General features: G+C 42.0%; 1 protein-coding gene across 2 annotated transcripts in view; it reads right to left on the bottom strand.

Moving 5' to 3' along the window:
- Nucleotides 1-18,044, bottom strand: part of pkaap (A-kinase anchoring protein pkaap) — a 539,141-nt gene that overhangs the window by 418,793 nt on the left and 102,304 nt on the right. For both annotated transcript variants that reach the window (XM_067091661.1, XM_067091662.1), the window contains exon 2: nt 10,466-10,660. In XM_067091661.1, the coding sequence (XP_066947762.1) occupies nt 10,466-10,660 (195 nt within the window). The remainder of the gene's footprint in view (nt 1-10,465; nt 10,661-18,044) is intronic.

Consider the following 18,044-nt stretch of genomic DNA (forward strand, 5'->3'; position numbering starts at 1 on the left):
CCAAATTCCAAGAGGGGGTCGGGTTGTCCTTCCTCTTAACTGTCTCAAAGGACCTTATGAGATCCGTGAGGTCCTTGTCTCCAAGACTTCGTCAATATTTCTGTGACCAAGACGGAGGCAAGCATGCTGCGGTATCCCTTGATGGTAGATACTGCTAGGTTTCCTTGGGTTTTCAAATGCAGAAGAAAATCTGCCAGTTGAGTTAGAGAGGTACTGGAAGAGGGAAATGTTGTTTTCCTGCCCATTCCCTGAATACGTCCCACTTTGATTGGTACACCTTGAGTGTGGGCGTTCTCCTCGCTCTCGATGGCTCTTGCAGCTTCCTTGAAAAACCCTTAGCTCTTGCCAGTTTTTAGATAGTTGAAAAATTTGCAGTTAGGTTGAGGCGAGAGATTTTGATGGTATCTCTCTATATGTGGCTGTCTGAGTAGATCGTTCCGACAAGGTAATGATCTGGGGGTGTCTACTAGCCACTCCATCACCTCCGTGATCCATGGTCTCATGGGCCAAAAATGGAGCTATCAGGGTCATGCAATGGGTTTGCTCGACTCTCTGAACTTCTTCATGACTCTGTCTAGGATCTTGAATGGAGGAAAAGCGTACATGTCTAGTCCCTCCCAATTCATGAGAAGGCGTCCACCGCCACTGCTTCCTGGTCTGGGACTGGAGAGCAGTAGACTGGTAACCTCTTCGTTCTCTGTGTGCAAAAAGGTCTATTGGCCAGTTCTCCCCCACAGATTCCAAAGCCTGTTGCACACATCGTGATGTAAGGTCCATTCTGTGGTGAGAACCTGTCTTCCTCTGCTGAGAAGATCCGCTCTGGCGTTCTTCTCTCCCTCTATGAAGCGGGTGATCAGAGTTAAGTTGTTCGTTTCTGCCCACAGCAGGAGATCTTTGGCTGCCTCGTAAAGGGGAAAGCCTGCAGGTGCCACCCTGTTTCCTGATGTGGAGGCCAACGCTGTGGTGTTGTCTGCGTTGACCTGTACAATCTTGTTCTGGACCTTCTCCTGAAAGTGGACTAGTGCAAGATGAATGGCCACCAATTCCTTGACATTTATATGCCATTTCTTCTGATGGTTTTCCCATAGACCTGAGATCTCGCCCTTCCCCAGCGTTGCACCCCATCCCATGTCCGATCGTCTGAATACAACACTAGGTCGGGGTTCTTTTATTGAAGTTCGAGGCCTGCCTTGAAGTTTTGGGGTCGTTCCACCAACTCAAATGTTTTTGATTCCCAGAGGATCGGAATCCACGTCTCAGATCTTGGCCTCTTTTCCAATAGCTTGACAGATGGAACTGAAGTGGGCGTAGATGTAGTCTTCCCAGGAGACAATGTTCGATCGAGGAGAGGGTCCCCAGCAGACTCATCCACTCCCTCGCTTGAACAGGTCCATCTCCCTAGAAAGAGCTTCACCTTTTCTAAGCAATCTAGAATGCGTTTCGGGGCTGGAAAAGCCCGAAAAACCACTGACTGAATCCTCATCCCCAGGTAGATGATGTCCTGTGAAGGCGTTAGCTGCGATTTAGCTAGATTTACTACCAGACCTAATTGTTGCGTCAAATTCATTGTAACCTGTAGATCCTCCAGACACTTTGCTTGCGATCTGGCTCTGATTAGCCAATCGTCCAGGTACATCGAAATCCGTATCCTTTTAGATGTAACCAGTGAGCTCACGTTCGATGCCACTCGAGAAAAACGTGAGGAGCGTGCTGTAGTCCAAAACAAAGTGCTCTGAACTGATAGGTTGTCCCGAGATGCACAAACCTCAGATATTTTCTGTAGTTAGGTGAATTGGTGCAAGGAAAATCACCGCGTCCTGTAGGTCTATTGAAACCATCCAGTCTTCCTGTTTGGTGCCTGCTAGGACTGGCCAAAGATGTCTCCATGGCAAACTTGACTTTGCTTACGTGCTTTGTTCAGTGGACTTCGTCCAGAACTGGTCTCAACCCCCGAGCTCTTGGGTACCAGAAAAAGTCTGTTGTAAAAACCCTCTGACAGGAGTCCTTTACCTCTTCTATTGCTGCTTTTGATAGCATCTGGGTCACCTGTTCTTGAAGAGCTGCTGCTTTGCTCCCCGAGTAAGTAGCTGTCAACTCCAACGGTTCTTGTGAAAGAGGGCTTCCTTAGGAAGGGAATCTTGTATCCTTCCTTCAAAACTTTGAAACTGTCCATACGTCCGCTCCTTTGGCTCCACTCTTGCCAAAAGTGGGATAACCTGGCTCCCACTTGTGTCTGGAGGTTGTTGTGATCATTTCTTGGATTTGGGTTGCTGCTTGGGGTTCTTACGGTTTGTCCTCCAGTAGCCATTCTCTGACTTCCTCTCGAAAGCTCTCCTCCCACGAAAGGGCTGGCGCGTTAGGAGGAGCTTCCTTGTCCTTCCTGGCTAAAAAGTTTGCGGAAGAACTTTCCTAGCAGTCCTTGTGATCAGATCTTGCGTTGATTGTTGCGCAAGGGCTGCTGATAAGTCATTAACCAGCTCTGAAGGGAAGGCTGTTTAGATAAGGAGCATACAACAGTTCAGATTTCTGAGCTAAAGTCACTCCAGGCGACACGACAGACACAACATAGCTCGTTTCTTGATAACACCTGCTGTGAAAAGGGCAGAAAGTTCGGCCGACCCGTCCCTCACAGCTTTATCGAGACAAGCAATAAGGTGCATTTGCGTGTCATTCTTCTGATCTGAAACCTCTGCAAGAGCTGCAAGAGTCCAGTCCATCAAGCTGAAGACTTCAATAGTTCTGAAGACGCCTTTCAGCAAATGATCCAACTCCGAAGTGGACCACAGAACCTTGGCTTTAGTCATGGCTGTTCTCCGTGAAGAGTCAACGAGTCTGGAGAAGTCCCCTTGGGAGGAGGCAGGAACTCCCAAACCGAGAGCTTCCCCAGTCTCGTACCACACGCTGGATCTAGAAGCCAATCTTGTCGGGGGAAAGGAAAAAGTTGTCTTTCCTTGTTCCTTCTTCAAAATCCAATCATTCAGTGTCGAAAAGGCTCTCTTCACTGATTTGGCCAACACTGTCTTCTTGAATGAGGAAGACTTCTGGGGTCTACCCATCAAATATTGCGAGGAGGACTCGAGGCACGGCCTGATGAAAATCGTTAGGAAATAAGTCCGCCAAAAGAGTAAGAAGTCTTTTCAGATCAGCGGCATGAAGAGTTTCTTGAGTTTCCTCTTCCGAGATCTCTTCCAAAGGATCCGCTATTTCGATGTCGAGCGAGAGGGAAGCGTGTGAATCGTGCTGCTTGCAGCCAACTGCGTCACGCATCGTCCAACTTGCTGAGGGAGCTTGCGATCCTTGTTCCCTCCGTCCTGTTCGTGCGGCTTGTAAGCGGGGAAAGCGTCTATGGCGCTGCAACTCCCTGCATATAAAATTTACGTCTTGCTGGTTGTTAGCGTCTTGTTGTTCTGATTCTTGCCTTACCCTCTTCTTGGGTCTGTTGACGTCCTTAGATTCCTTCTTGTGTGTTTCTTCTCTTAGTCCTTGCGACTTGTAGAGTCAAAAGAGATGCAAGGGACTGCTGGACTTCCGACAAGAACTTTACTTGAGTGCCGCTTGCTGCTGGGAAACAACTGGAGATGGCACTGCACTAGCTTCACAACCGGAGACTCTAGCTGGGATCTTTTGATGAAGAGGTGGTGGCGCAGCTTCGACGTCCCATTCTGGGGCGGGGAGAAGCGTGAACTGAAGTCATGTATACGTCTTCTTCCTCCGACGAGCTATCGTCTTACGCCTCTGTTTAGGCGCCAAGCGCCCGTCTTCTTCCGACAGGAATCTCTCTGGAAGGCTCCATTTGCTGCAAGAGGGTTGTTGGGCGGGAAGGGGACCTGCGTCTCTTGATAGGTCTAGACTCTTGTGACTGGCGCCAACCACGTCTGGGTCTTGCGTCATCCGAGGAAAGGCGAACTAATTCCTCATCTGCGCCTTTCCTGCGGCGAGGGGCGTCCTGGGATGCGTCAACAGGATCGCTCGGGACATCCGCTCGTTGTTCAACGTCTCTCACCTCCCTTAGCCTGTCGGCGTTCCTTCTCCCAGGGTTGGGGAGCATGGAAGAGGTTTAGGGCTAAAAGCGTGACAGACAACGAGGACGCACCCTCCACTGCACTAACACTGTCACCAGAACTTTTTGTTGCAAACTATGCACTGCCCCCACATCACTTCCTATCCGAAGAAAGGGATTGTACAGAAACTCCTATGGCCGAAATAGCAGCCATTATATCCTTTAAAGAGCGGATTACTTGCTCCCGACTCCATGGGAGGATCGGATTACTAAAGCCTTAGGTTAGGATCAGGAATATTAGTATCAGACAAGTTTAGAAAGGACTTGACTATCAGAAGCCTAGCTGAAAGGACACTGGAAGATCTGAGCTCTCCTAATTCTGTCCTTTTCCAATCGCCTCACATAGCGATCATACTCTCTCCACTCTTTCTCGGACAAACTTTCACACTCCTTGCATCTATCATCAAGTGCACACACATGATCTCTGCATTTCTTACAAACTGTGTGGGGATCAGAGCAGCCTTGGAAAGCCGGTTCTTGCATCCCCCTAACACACATTCTAACAACAGGGTCAGCCATCTTGAAAAGCAAGTACAAAGAACAATTGTAACAGTCAGAAACCGAACAGATAGGCTAACAATGAGAAACGAAAAATCCAGGAAGCTCAAAATCAGCGAAAGCCATCAACGAAAACCAAACAAGTAATGGGTACTTCACCAATTGTAGTAAAACAAACCAAAGTAGAGCGAATTTCCAACGTGTTGATAGAACAGCAATGCAGGAATTTCTGAGGACAATTAGGGAATGGTTCTAGTTACCTGGTAGAGGCGTTCAGGTATGGCCACCTGACCATCTATCGATTGCATGAATTTTGAATTTCTGCCGTCAAAATGGGGCACTAATCGGCGGGATAAAGCTATATATATGTAACTACCAGGGAAGTTAGATATTTAAAATTTATTTGTTTCATTATGATCTTGTACATACTCAAATGATGGGATATTCCTAGTGTGGAATTCATATCGTTCCTAATCTGCTTTATAAGTGTTATATATTGAGGGACATGCTTGGTGAAATTTTGTAATAATGAAATTAACATTGAGAAATGATCACTGGTGTGCAAGTCATCAACCGTATTCCCATCCAATCTACTATGCTTGTTATACATAGAGTTAAGTCTACTGAAGAAAATGTTCCATGTGTTTTTGAAAAATACGTGCTGATTTCATTATCATTTATACAGCACATGTCATTTGGAATCTATGAATTCATATATTTTACTTCCTGCTCCATTTGAGTTTGTACAATTACAGTCCCATATTGGGTTGTAAGCATTAAAATCACCTACTATTAATGTAAGTTCTTTGGCATTAAGTAATTCTTTATGTTTATTGCTGTTGTAATTTTTAATTAGGGTGGTTGTATACATTATAAATATCACAAGTACAACTCCAGCCCTTGCAGAACAACAAAGAGAATGAGGATCCACAGTTAAAGGCAACTAACAGTATCTGTGTAATTTTTCAACCAGGAAAACTATTCTTTTCACACACTTCTCCTTAGAACAGCCTTCTATCATTTTTCCAAAACTGTAACACAAGTCCAAATAAACAGGCCATCGGCAAACCAAAGTTCATCCAAAGGCCCCCTGCGTACATTTCCAATGAATACAGAGAATGGATCACTACAGCAGACACCTTCACTCTATGACAGCAACACAAAACGTGAGTTAACAGTTGGTAAGGAGGGATACCTCTTCCTCACAGCAGAACAAAAACTGAGTTAATAATTGGTAAGGAGGATTTTTTTAACGTTAGTTTAACCAGACCACTGAGTTAATATTAACTCTCTAGGGCTGGCCGAAGGATTAGACAAACTATTTAAACTCTAAGAATTTAATTAAAACTAGCGACATATGTTAATCTAAGAACTAATTAAGTTAATTAGGAATATATTATAAATTATTCAATGAATCTTATATTTTATCGTATAAATTATTAAATCTAACGAATTTTAAAAGTGAAAATTTGTCATTTTCTGACAATATAACTTTAAAGGAATATCTTCTAAATAAAATGTCTCTTTGGATTCTATATTTTGGACATACCTTTAAAATATGCTTTACTGTTATTTGTACATTACATATTTGGTTTTATTTATAGGGGCATGGGGTTACTCATCAGGTAACCAGGTGTCAGTTTAGTGTGACCAATTCTTAGCCGTGTCAACATTACTGAAAACTTGCAGCAATTCTGATAGGATGATGGCCACGGGTCTACAGTTTCTTCTATTTCTCTTAATTTATAGTTAAGATTGCTTTCCCTCCAGTTATTTTGCCATTTCTTCTTAATCACCACTTTACTGTATCTAGTGTAATCTTCTAATGGTAATAATTCTGCTGATATTGGGAGTGTACTAGCCTCTTTTTGCATAGGTGTCTGCTCTTTCATTTGCCTTCTAATCCTATGTGAGATGGTATCAACATAGAGTAACAGATATCTTTTGCATTTTCATTTCATGTAATGTATGTCTAATTTCATTTACAATTTTATTTTCTAGAGTATAAGAGTTTATTGCATTTATTGAACTTAGTGAATCGCTAAAGATGGTTCCTTCATTAAACTGGTTTTCATATATAGTTGTTAATGCTGTTTTTATTGCTAGTAATTCAGCAGTGAACACTGATGCTTTGTTATGTAAAAGAGGCTTGGCTTTTATATTGTTTCCGTAAACAGCGAGTCCAAGTCCCATATCATCTTTGGAACCATCAGTATATAAATGATTATTACTGTGTACCTTGATATGTTCCAGAGCATACAGTTTCATAGCAAGTGGGTTATTCAATTTATTAACTGGTATTGTACATAGTTTGTTACATATCTGGGGAGCACTTGTCATCCATGGAACTCATTATTTTGTTAAAATTGTAAAATCTAATATTATAAAGATCATTGTTAATAAATAATCTATTAGCTCTAATAGGGAAGGATGGGAGTAATTTTGGTATTCCAGAAACAATCTGGTTTTTAAATAAATCTTTGGTTTTTGCTGGACTATTTATAATTTTAAACCTCTGCACATCGTTGTTATTTTGAATTTATAAGATAGTGGCATTCTCCACTTTCTCCAATCAAGGATTGGACTGGTGATGATTTGAATGCTCCAGTAGCTAACCGAATCCCAAGATGATGTACTGGATCTAGCATTTTGAGAATAGTCTCACTAGCAGAACTATAAATTGGACTGCCATATTCTAATATTGGTAGAACTGTAGCCTTATAAAGTTTCAATAAAATATCTCTGTCAGCACCCCATGAAGTGTGAGCTAATTTTTTTAAATATATTTAAAAGATTTTAAGGCCTTTGTTTTGGTATGTCTTACATGGGCCTTCCAGTTCAAATGATTGTCAAAATATAGGCCTAAGAGTTTGACTTCTGGATAAAATAGGATGGGAAAAGTTATTCATGGTAAGAACTATATCTTCGTTTCTGAGCCAACGTTTATCCCTGTAAAATGCTATTGCTTGCGTTTTTCATCAGAAAATTTAAATCAACAGATAATGCCCATTGTTCAATTTTATTTATGGAATATTTAAGATTCTTTGGATGTGGCGCAAGTTGCTTGAAGTGTAAAATGGCAAAATCATCAACATAAAAGCTGTTGTTTACATCTTTTGGAAGTGTTTTAACTATATTATTGATAGCTAGTGCAAATAATGTGCTGCTTAGTACGCTTCCTTGAGGATACCTTCTTTTATTTCAAATGTTTCCGATAATACTGTTTCAATTCTAGTTTGAAATGTTCTTTCTGTTAGGAAATTTCATATGAAAATTGGGGAGTTCACCCTTAGATTTATGTCATATAGAGTTTTTATAATTAAATGTCTCCATGTTGAATCATAAGCTTTTTGAATGTCAAATAAGACTGCAACAGTGATTTCTTTTGTACAAATCCTCTTTTTGATTTGATCTTCTAGTGATGTTAGTGAGTTTAAAGTTGAATGATTTTCCTACTTCCAGACTGAGTGGCTGCTAGAACTTTATTTTTCTCTAAATACCATATGAGTCTATTATTTACCATTTTTTCCATGAGTTTACAAAGACAACTAGTTAGTGATATAGGTCTATAATTATTTGCTGATGTTGGATCTTTGCCAGGTTTGGGTATAGGAATTACTATAGCATGTTTCCATGCTTTGAAGTAGTTTCTTTTTCCACAGGTGATTATAAAATTTCAATAAGTATTCTTTGGCTTTAATGTTAAGATGTATAAGAAGTTCAAAAGAGATATTATCTTTTCCTGGGACAGAGTTACTACAAGATTTTAATGCAACATCAAATTCTTCTACTGTAAATGGGACATTGTAGTATAGTTGTCGACTTGTTTCAAAATTAACTATAGTTTTTTCTTCATTCCTTTTCTATTTCGAAAATGTTTGTCTAAATTCAAGCTATTACTTATTGATTCTAGGTGGCGACCTATTATATTTGAGATTTCTTTTAAATCATGAACTCTTTCTCCATTATGTAATATTGGGGATCTAGGTGATCGACTATATTTGCCATTAATTTTTCGAAATCTATCCCCACATTTGTTTAACAGTGTTATTTGAGAAATTGGAAATGTAATTGTCCCAAGATGACTTCCTATTACTAATAACTTTTTTCCTGAATTGAGCAGATATTTTATTCAATAAAGGTTTGATATAATCAATTTCCAATGCCATTAATACTAAGACTTTCAATGTATATCTGTTAATTTTATGTAATTTGTTATATCTTTGGTTTAGTCCGTCTAATCGTCTACTTATTTTGTGCTTAAGTTTGATAATTTCTGAAAGTTCTGTAGACCACCATGGAACAGGATTTATTTTTGGTTTATAAGTAGTCATTGGTATTGATTTCTGTCCAGAACTAATTACAAAATCTGTAAAATATGAGATTAATTTCATTGTGATCATTGTTACTTTGGAAAGGGGAAACATTTTTGGTAATTAAATTATACTTTTCCCAATCAGCTTTTTAAAATTAAATTTTGGTACAAATTGTTGATGATTATCTTCAAGACATGTGATTACAATTGGGTAGTGATCACTGGTATAAAGATCATCTAGAGTATTCCACTCCAATCTGTCTACTAATGAGAATGGAACAAATAGACAGGTCTACAGATGATAGGGTCCCATGAGTTTTTGAAAAGTATGTTTGGGTTTCATTTTCATTTAAACAACAATAGTTGTAATTAAGTATTAGATTTTCTATGTCTTTACCTGCTCTATCTGCATCTATGATACTGGCATCCCATAAAGGGTGGTGAGCATTAAAATCACCTAAAACTAAAAATAGGTTCATTGAACTGTGATAAAATGTTTGATAAATCAGCCATATCATAATTTTCATTAGGTTGATTATAAAGATTGCAGACTAAAAAGCTAGATTCGTTTGTTAGATACAGGCGAATTGAAGATATTTGAAATGAATTACTATTAACTAATTTTATCATACGTTCTGTCTTATGAACATATATTGCTGTTCTAACTTGCCTTCTCCTGAAACGGAGGAGGCTAGAAAAATGGAGGATACCTCTTTCTCACAGCAGAACAAGAAGTGAGTTAATAATTGGTAAGGAGGATACCTCTTCCTCACAGCAGAACAAAAAGTGAGTTAATAATTGGTAAGGAGGATACCTCTTCCTCACAGCAGAACAAAAAGTGAGTTAATAATTGGTAAGGAGGATACCTCTTCCTCACAGCAAAACAAAATTGAGTTAATAGTTGGTTAATAGTTGTAGGGAGGATATATACCTCTTCCCTCACCTATCTTCTGCTAATTAAATAGCTTGCTAACAAGTTATCACTGCCTATATTTAGCTGGCAAAGGGAATAGAATGTAATAGAAAATTTAGGCCAAAGCCCAAGCAATGGGGCCTATGAGGTGATTCAGTGCTGAAAGGAAATTTACAGTAAAAAGGTTTTAAAGGTGTAAAAGGAAGAAAACCTCGCATTAGCACTGTGATACAATTGTTAAGAGAGGGTGTAAGTAGGATGAAAGAAAAGAGAATATGAACGGAGGTACAGTAAAGGGAATGAAAGGGTTGCAGCTAGGGGCCAAGGGCGCTGCAAAGAACTAAAGTAATGCCTAATGTGCACCCAATGAGGTGCGCTGACAGGACTTCTTGGGAAGCTGGCAATGGAATACTTCTGCGTACAAGGCGTGGGCTTCTACTTTCATGGTAACAGATGACTCCTATGTACAACACAATTAGGTATTTATAACTTTAGCATTAGCATAATTAGAATACTTTTAATCCATCTCTATATAAAGACTTATGAAATGTATACATAATGTACTGTATAACTATAAAACTGTAATGAAATGTATACATAATGTACTGTATAACTATAAAACTGTAATGAAATGTATACATATTGTACCGTATAACTATAAAACTATTTCATCAATTACCTGCATCCGACAAAAAAAGTTGTTCATCGGGCTCTGTGATAAACCTAGGTGTGAGTGAGCTCTGATCTGATAATTTCAACACAGCCTCTGGCCCTCTATGCAACACAATTCCTCTGTGGGATGGAGACTGAGTAACACCTCTATCTTCCACAAGGCCAGTATGATTAGGGCTGCTTCCTCCTCCACCTGCCTTGCCTGAAAGAAGAGATAATACAACAAGAAAAATACAACAAAATTCGTTAGAAAATTATTTATCACAAAAAGCACTCACGTGGCAACATAATTCTTTTTCATTCAATAACACTGTAATTAAACATGAAAGGCAAACAATACTCTAAATAAGGATTCAAAGGCAGCCTTTCAAACACAATACAGTACTGGAAAAATACAATGAAAGTTATTTTATTATGCAAGGACAGGAAATATGAAAGAAAAAAATACCAAACATTTGTAGTCATTAATGAAACCTTTGAGCTGCATAAAAATCCTATCTTTTATCATGGGTTAAAAAAGGTATCCAGCAATGAATCAATAATTCTAGTTATTTCATCCAAAGTTGATCATCTTAAGAAAGTCACCTAAAACTCTGTAATTACTGTACTCACCCATTATTAGGGTACATTGCTAATGCAAACACAGGTGAATATATAACATCCTAAAAACTTTCTTCTTTTTCTTTCGACCTTATTAATCCCACTGTACTGTACAGCAGGGTCAACCACTCAGTCAACTTTCTCCATTTATTTCTATTCCATGCATCTTCTTCCCTAGTCCCACCTCACCCATATCCCTCCCCACATCCAACCATCTGATTCGCTGATGCCCCCCCACACTCCTCCTTCCCATCACTGACATGTTCTTAGCTCTCATGATTGGTTCCACCTCCTCTCTTCTTATTACATGGCCATAGTATCTCAGACAAGTTTCCTAGCCTTCTCCTTTACATTACATAAACCACACATTCTTCTTATATCCTGACTCTCCCTCCTTTCCAGTAGTGATATTCAGCAATCCATCTCACCATCCTCATCTCGGTTCTTTCAATAGTTCCTCCCCTTTTCTCTTAAGTGCCCAAGTTTCTGTCCCATATAATAGTACGGGCCTGATACCTGTCTTATAAACCTTCATTTTGAGCCTTAATGGTATTTTCTTATCTAAAACTACTCCAGTCAATTCTCTCCATTTCACCATGCTTCTTTCACTCTCTGTCTCACTGCTTTCTCAGGACTTCCCTCCTCTGTTATTATTAATCCTAGTAGTTAAACTCATGGTTCTGTTTTAGCATTGTACCATCTTCCACTTGAATGTTTACTCCTTCATGTACTTCTTTACTACTAATCATTAGCTCTGTCTTTCCAATGTTCACTTTCAATCCTTTCTTTTCTAGGGCTCCTTTCCATGCTAAAAACCTTTCTTGCAGTTCTTATTCTGTGTCTGCTATGATGACTAAATCATCAGCAAACATCAGTTCCACAGTTCTTCGTAGTTCCTTAATTCTGATGTCAAAATGTCTATACGATGAGGAACAAGAATGGACTCAGAGCTGATCCCCTGATGGAGGCCAACCTCCACAGAAATCCCTGTCTCCCCATATTTTGTCTGTACAATGGTTCTCCCCCTTACACATCAACTTCACTAACCTTACCAACTTCTCTGGTACTCCTCTCTTTCTCAAACACCAATACTCTACTATTCTTGGTAAGTTGTCATACGCCCTTTTAAGTTCCACAAAACACATGTAAAACTTTCCCGTTTCCTTCTAAATGCTTCTCTTTGGCCTGTCTTACATTAAAAATAGCATCCACTATGCTCTTTCCTTTCATAAACCCAAACTACTGCTCATGTATATCTATCAACACTCAACCTCCCTTCTACTATTCTTTCTAGTATCTTGAATACATGCTCAAAAAGCTTTATGCCTCTGCAGTTCCCACAGTTTAACACATCTCCATTTGTTTATATACATTTTAATCATCCAACTATCCTTCCAGTTTCTTGGCATTTCCTCTACATCCCAGATCTTTTCAATAGTGTGTACCCACTCTTTGCCTAGGTTTCCCAATGCTTTAATCATTTCTGTTGTTACCTCTGACTTTTCTGCAGTTTATTGACATTTTCTTTCTTTATAGCATTCTCTTCTTCACTCTCTCTGATGTTTGCTATTGGTCCTTCTACTGGAGAAACATTTTCCAGTTCTTCATACCGATATTTGTTAAAAAAATTCTTCCCATCTTCTCTTGACCTCTTCTTCCTCAATTAAGATATTTCCATTTATGCTACCTCTCCTACATCCCATCTGTCTTGTCTTCTCTCTTCTGCAATTCTGTAGATTATCTTTTCTCCCTCTGGTGTTCCCATCATCTCATACCACTCCCTGTTGGCTTCTCCCTATGCAATCGCTACCATTCTCTTCACTTCCTTCCTTGTTGTCTATACTCCTCTCTTGTTTGGTAGTTACTATCTTCTTCCCATCCTCTTCTGGCTATCCTCTTTTCCTTCACAGCTGTTTGAACCTCTTGATTCCATCACCCGTGTTCCTTTTTCCTATTGCTGCATACCACTTGTCCTCCCACACATATCTGCTGCTGCTGGTACCACAATCTCTTTCATATCATCAATACCTCTTCAGGAGAGTCTGGAATTCCATTTACATATCTCTCTTCTCTGGCTCTTCCACTTTATTTCTGAACTCTCTTACCTTCTCCCCTTCAGCTTCCAAGTTCTGATCCTCCTATTCCTGGCTGGGGCTTTTCTTTTACTTATTACTTCCAATCAAACATCTGCCACTACCAGTTTATGTTGAGCTACAACAGATTCATTTGGAATATCATACAATCCAAAATAATTTTCTTGTCTTCCTTCCTAACAAAACATAGTCAATTTGTGTCTCATTTTGTCCACTTTCGTATGTTACCAAATGACTTCTCCTTTTCTTAAACTGTGTATCAAGACTACCAGATTCATTGCTTCTGCTAATTCAACAAATTATCACCTTCCTGGTTTCTTCTTCCAAAACCTCTTCTTCCATGTATTCCTTCAAAAGCATCATAACTCTCACTTAAAAACTATGCAAGCACATATAAGATAGAACCAAACACAGGATAGGAAGTTACCTCAAAGGACTGATTGACTGAATGCTTAAGTCATACAAGATAGTGTCAAACAACTATAGCTATCAACAATGAAAATGAATATTCTAAGAAGAAACCAAGAATTTTATACAAAACATTCACTAATCCATGTATGCTTAGTAAATACTCTCATAGTTTCAATCTTTAAACAAGATATATTTGTAAATAAACTGGAATAAAAAGTAACAGGAATGATATAGAAAATTTGAAACATGAAAATAATTTGGTTTAATGAAGAAGACCAGTTTCTTGAATAAAAATATTGAATAACAATTTGTATTTTCCATAAGTATACAAACCACAGCTAATTTATACTGTAGTAGCATCTTTCAGCATGAATTAGTCAAAACTTAGTAACAAGGTTGTTAACCAGGTGGTTAATAGGTGGATATGGTGTGACTGGGGAGTGTCCTAGCAACTGTGGCAACAAGCTCTTACCAGCCAATCACTCAGGTACTTCCACAGACATGGCCATGCGAACTAGGTCAAGCCGAGATCAAAGTGAACACCCGTGTAAACACTTGGGGAGGAGTTGAGTCTGAAACAAAGCACTCTGAACTAGCACACCGTCTCCCTCAAGGATAAAGAGGAGGTATGTGCAGGAAGACTGATGGGAAGATATTGAAAATACAATCACCACCCTACTTACAAACGAGTTATGTTCCAGATGGCCGTTCGTATCTTGAATTGTTCATAATTTGGTTTTAATATGTAGTGCATAATTTTTGTTGCTGTTTACATTCCGAGTTAACTCTGGAGTCATAGATTTCAGTGCACCCCACTTTGTCGCTTCACTTTTTCATGTTTCACTTTGTCACAGATTTTTGTGGAACATATCTTTCACTATTACCTGGGAACTGTCACCAACTCATGAATTCTTTCTTACAGCAATATTCACTAATTATTTTCATTTTATTTTCATGACTATTTACATTTTTATGATAAAATTTATTTACTAATTTTCAAATGTTAATATTAATGTAAACACAGTAAAATATCTATAAAACATTTAATGCAAATTAAATAATTCTTTAACACAAGTTGTAAACTTGGTAAGCTCATTCTGGGGCCCCACACTGGAATGAGCTTAACAAGTTTATGATGTCTGTCTGTCTCTTTCTCTCTCTAATATAAACACAGCAAGAAATCTATAAAATGTTTACAGCAATACAAATTAAATAAATCTTTAATACAAATCATAAACTTGTTGAGCTGGTTCTGGGGCCCACCCTGGAATGACGGGTGGGCCCCAGAATAAGCAATAAGTTTATGATTCTCTCTCTCCCTCTCTTTTAAGGGTAATGTAGGATGTATCTGAAATGATGCTACTGTAGTGTAAAGTGTTTTGTTTGATACAGCATACTGTACAGTATCTGAAATGTTACTAATTATTTTAATTTTATTTTCCAGTCTGCTTTTACTGAAATGCAAAGACTTGTAATTATAGCATGGAAAATATGAAAAAATGAATGACAAAAGTTGTAAAGTCACCAATTGGCGCCAGGATAGTGTTTGGTGGCGCCATTAATCTAAGTCTCCGCTGAGCTTGTTTTCTTTGGTGACTTCCCGTTTTCTTCAAGCTAAATTAGTCACGCCTAAAACGTGCCAGGTCACGCATTTTATCATTTTTACTTTATGGTATTTATCACCCAATGTCACACATTGTGTATCACATGTTTCTTCATTCACAGGCATCAAGACTGTATCTATATTGTGTCTCTGTATGTTTTGTATTGTAATTTGTACTTCGTTCACTGCATATTATTGTTTATTGTTTCGACCTCAGGTCACAGTCAATTCCATTGTCTCTCACGGCCCGGCGTCAGTCGCCGCAATATAACCGCCTGGATCTGTAATAAATCAGCAGTAACCTTTACCTGCTCGTTTCTTTGACACCTTACAGTGGTGACCCGGGTATCCGGAGCCATTAAGCGGACTCTCACACGGCGACTCAGTCTTGGCTCAGGATTTCTCCAAAAACGCTCTTAAGCGGCCTAAACACGGCGCTGTAACCAGCGTTTGGCGTGCTGACTCGTCGTCGCGTACCCCACCAGCGTCACTAGCGGAACCACGGCGCGCGCGAGTGCGTACTGCCGAGTATCCTACTCCAGTAAGGGGTCAAAGGAAGCGAGCATGGGCCGGATATCCCCTCCTTCATGCAGTTAACGCGGACCCATGGACTCCGGTTACCTACCTCCCATCCCAGCCGCGCGCCCCGCATCGAGGCCCTCCACGCAAACTCCACACCAGCGCCCGAACACCACGGCGGCCGGGCAACACAATCGCGGGCGCCCTCACCCTAAAGCTGCCGCCCGTTTACGCAGGGCAACCCATCGAGGTGGCTGCGCAGGGGTGGAGCCACTTCAGAATCGCGGACCTCACGGACGAAATCCTACAGGCGACACAGTGCTCAACGCCCTTCCGGAGTGTACAACAAACTCATCTAGCGGGTACCGAAACACTCACCCTCACATACAGCACCACAAAAAAGTTCCTCCTCGAAGCTTGCTCCCTGCCCATCGCCCGGCCCGGGCCGCCCGTGCTATCGACCTTGCCAATAATCCACGCCCGACCTCGATCCAAGAGACGGCAGGGGGCATGGTCGTGATCTCCTGTCAACACCAGTCTCGGGGGCACGAACAAGCGGCAGGAGATAAGCTTCGTGACGGGAAATTTTCGCCAACTCCTCGGAAGTACGCAGCTTGAGATCGCTCACCCCTACACCATGCCTGTCGAGGACCTCGCCGGCTGCAAACACCTCACAGACTCCGTCAAGGCTTCACAGCGGCTAAAACGGCCACTCAGCCGGTCAGCTCCGTCCAGCCTGAAGAGGACGTAGCAGCCCGTCAACGCCATCGCCAACAGGCGTCCACGAACCACAGTAGATGGTGGTCCCGGGCTTCTGTCGCTATCACAAGTGGTTGGAAGGGCGCCGAAACTGCCTGCCGCCCTGCTCGTTCAACCGTTCAAAAAAGCGGGGTGGCGAGCCAGCAGGACAGCATATGGCGGCCGAAGAACCCAGGGCCTCAAAACGGTAGGTTTCTCGTCCGCGACACCGTCTCCGGCAGGATGATGCTGGTCGACACAGGAGCCTTCAAATCGGTCTTCCCAGCATCCAGAGGGACCGCAGCAGACACCAGACCGGCGCCTTCTGGCGGCCGCCAACGGAACCCCATCCTCTCCTCGGCACCAGGCTCCTGTCGATCTCCATCCTTGGCCAGAGTTACTCCTGGGACTTCATCGTCGCGGGCGTGGAACCCCACTCTGGGGGCGATTTTCTGGCGCGCTTCGGCCTGCTAGTCGGCGTGGGGCGCAGCGCCTCCTCGATACCGACTCCTGCGGTCTCTCCCGTTAACGGCGGGACCCAGACCCACCATCAGCGCCCGTCGCCCCCCAGTCGCACCCTTCTGTCGGGTTCCCTGAGTGTTTAAGCCCGAGCCGCCAAGTCCCGGGGCCCCAGCCAAGCACGGCATATACCACCATATAGTGACTAAAGGGCCCCCGACACATCAGCGGTTCAGAGCTTCCCCCTCAGCGCCTTCAGGAGGCGAAAAAGCATTAGCGGAGATGGAACGGATGGGCATCTGCAGGAAAGCCTCCAGTCCATGGGCCTCCCCCTCCACATGGTGCAGAAACCGGACGGCTCCTGGAGACCCTGCGGCGACTACAGGCGGCTCAACATTGCAACAGAGCCCGACCACTACCCTCTGCCCAATATGCAAGACCTTACGGCCTCCTTTCACAGGGCCAAAATATTCACTAAATTGGACCTTCTTAAATCTTATTTTCCAGGTACCTGTTGCGCCAGAGACATACCAAAGACAGCCATCATCACGCCCTTCCGGGTCCTATGTGTTCGCCTTCTCCACCTTCGGGCTGAGAACGCCGGGGCCACCTTCCAGCGGCTCATGGACAGCATCCTGGGGACCTAAAATTCTCGTCTGCTACGTCGACGACATTCTCATATTTTCCAGGTCTCACTGGCGAACACCAAAGGCACATCAAAGCAGTCCTCCAGCGCCTCCAAGAAAACGGCCTCGTCGTCCGTTTTGACAAGTGTACATTCGGCGTCCAGAAAGCAGAGTTCCTGGGTCACGAGGTATCTCCGACAGGCGTCCGCCCTCTTACATCGAAAGTGGCAGCCGTAGCAAAGTTCCCGACACCCACCTCCATCAAGGCCGTCCAGGAGTTCCTTGGGATGGTAAACTTCTACAGGCGCTTCATCCCGGGATCGCGCACACCACGGCCCCTGACGGAAGTCTAAAAGGTCAACCCGAAGTCCCTGTCTTGGGGACCCAGCCAGCAGCAGGCCTTTTCCCGGACGAGAAGGCGCCCTCACCAAGGCAACCGCCTTGGCACACCAGATCCCAAGGCTCCCCTCCAGCTGGCGACAGGCGCCAGTAACGTTGCCTGCGGTGCTGTTCTGGAGCAAATCATCAACAGCGCCC

This window comes from Macrobrachium rosenbergii, chromosome 48 (genome assembly GCF_040412425.1).
Source record: "Macrobrachium rosenbergii isolate ZJJX-2024 chromosome 48, ASM4041242v1, whole genome shotgun sequence".
Lineage (NCBI taxonomy): Eukaryota > Metazoa > Arthropoda > Malacostraca > Decapoda > Palaemonidae > Macrobrachium > Macrobrachium rosenbergii.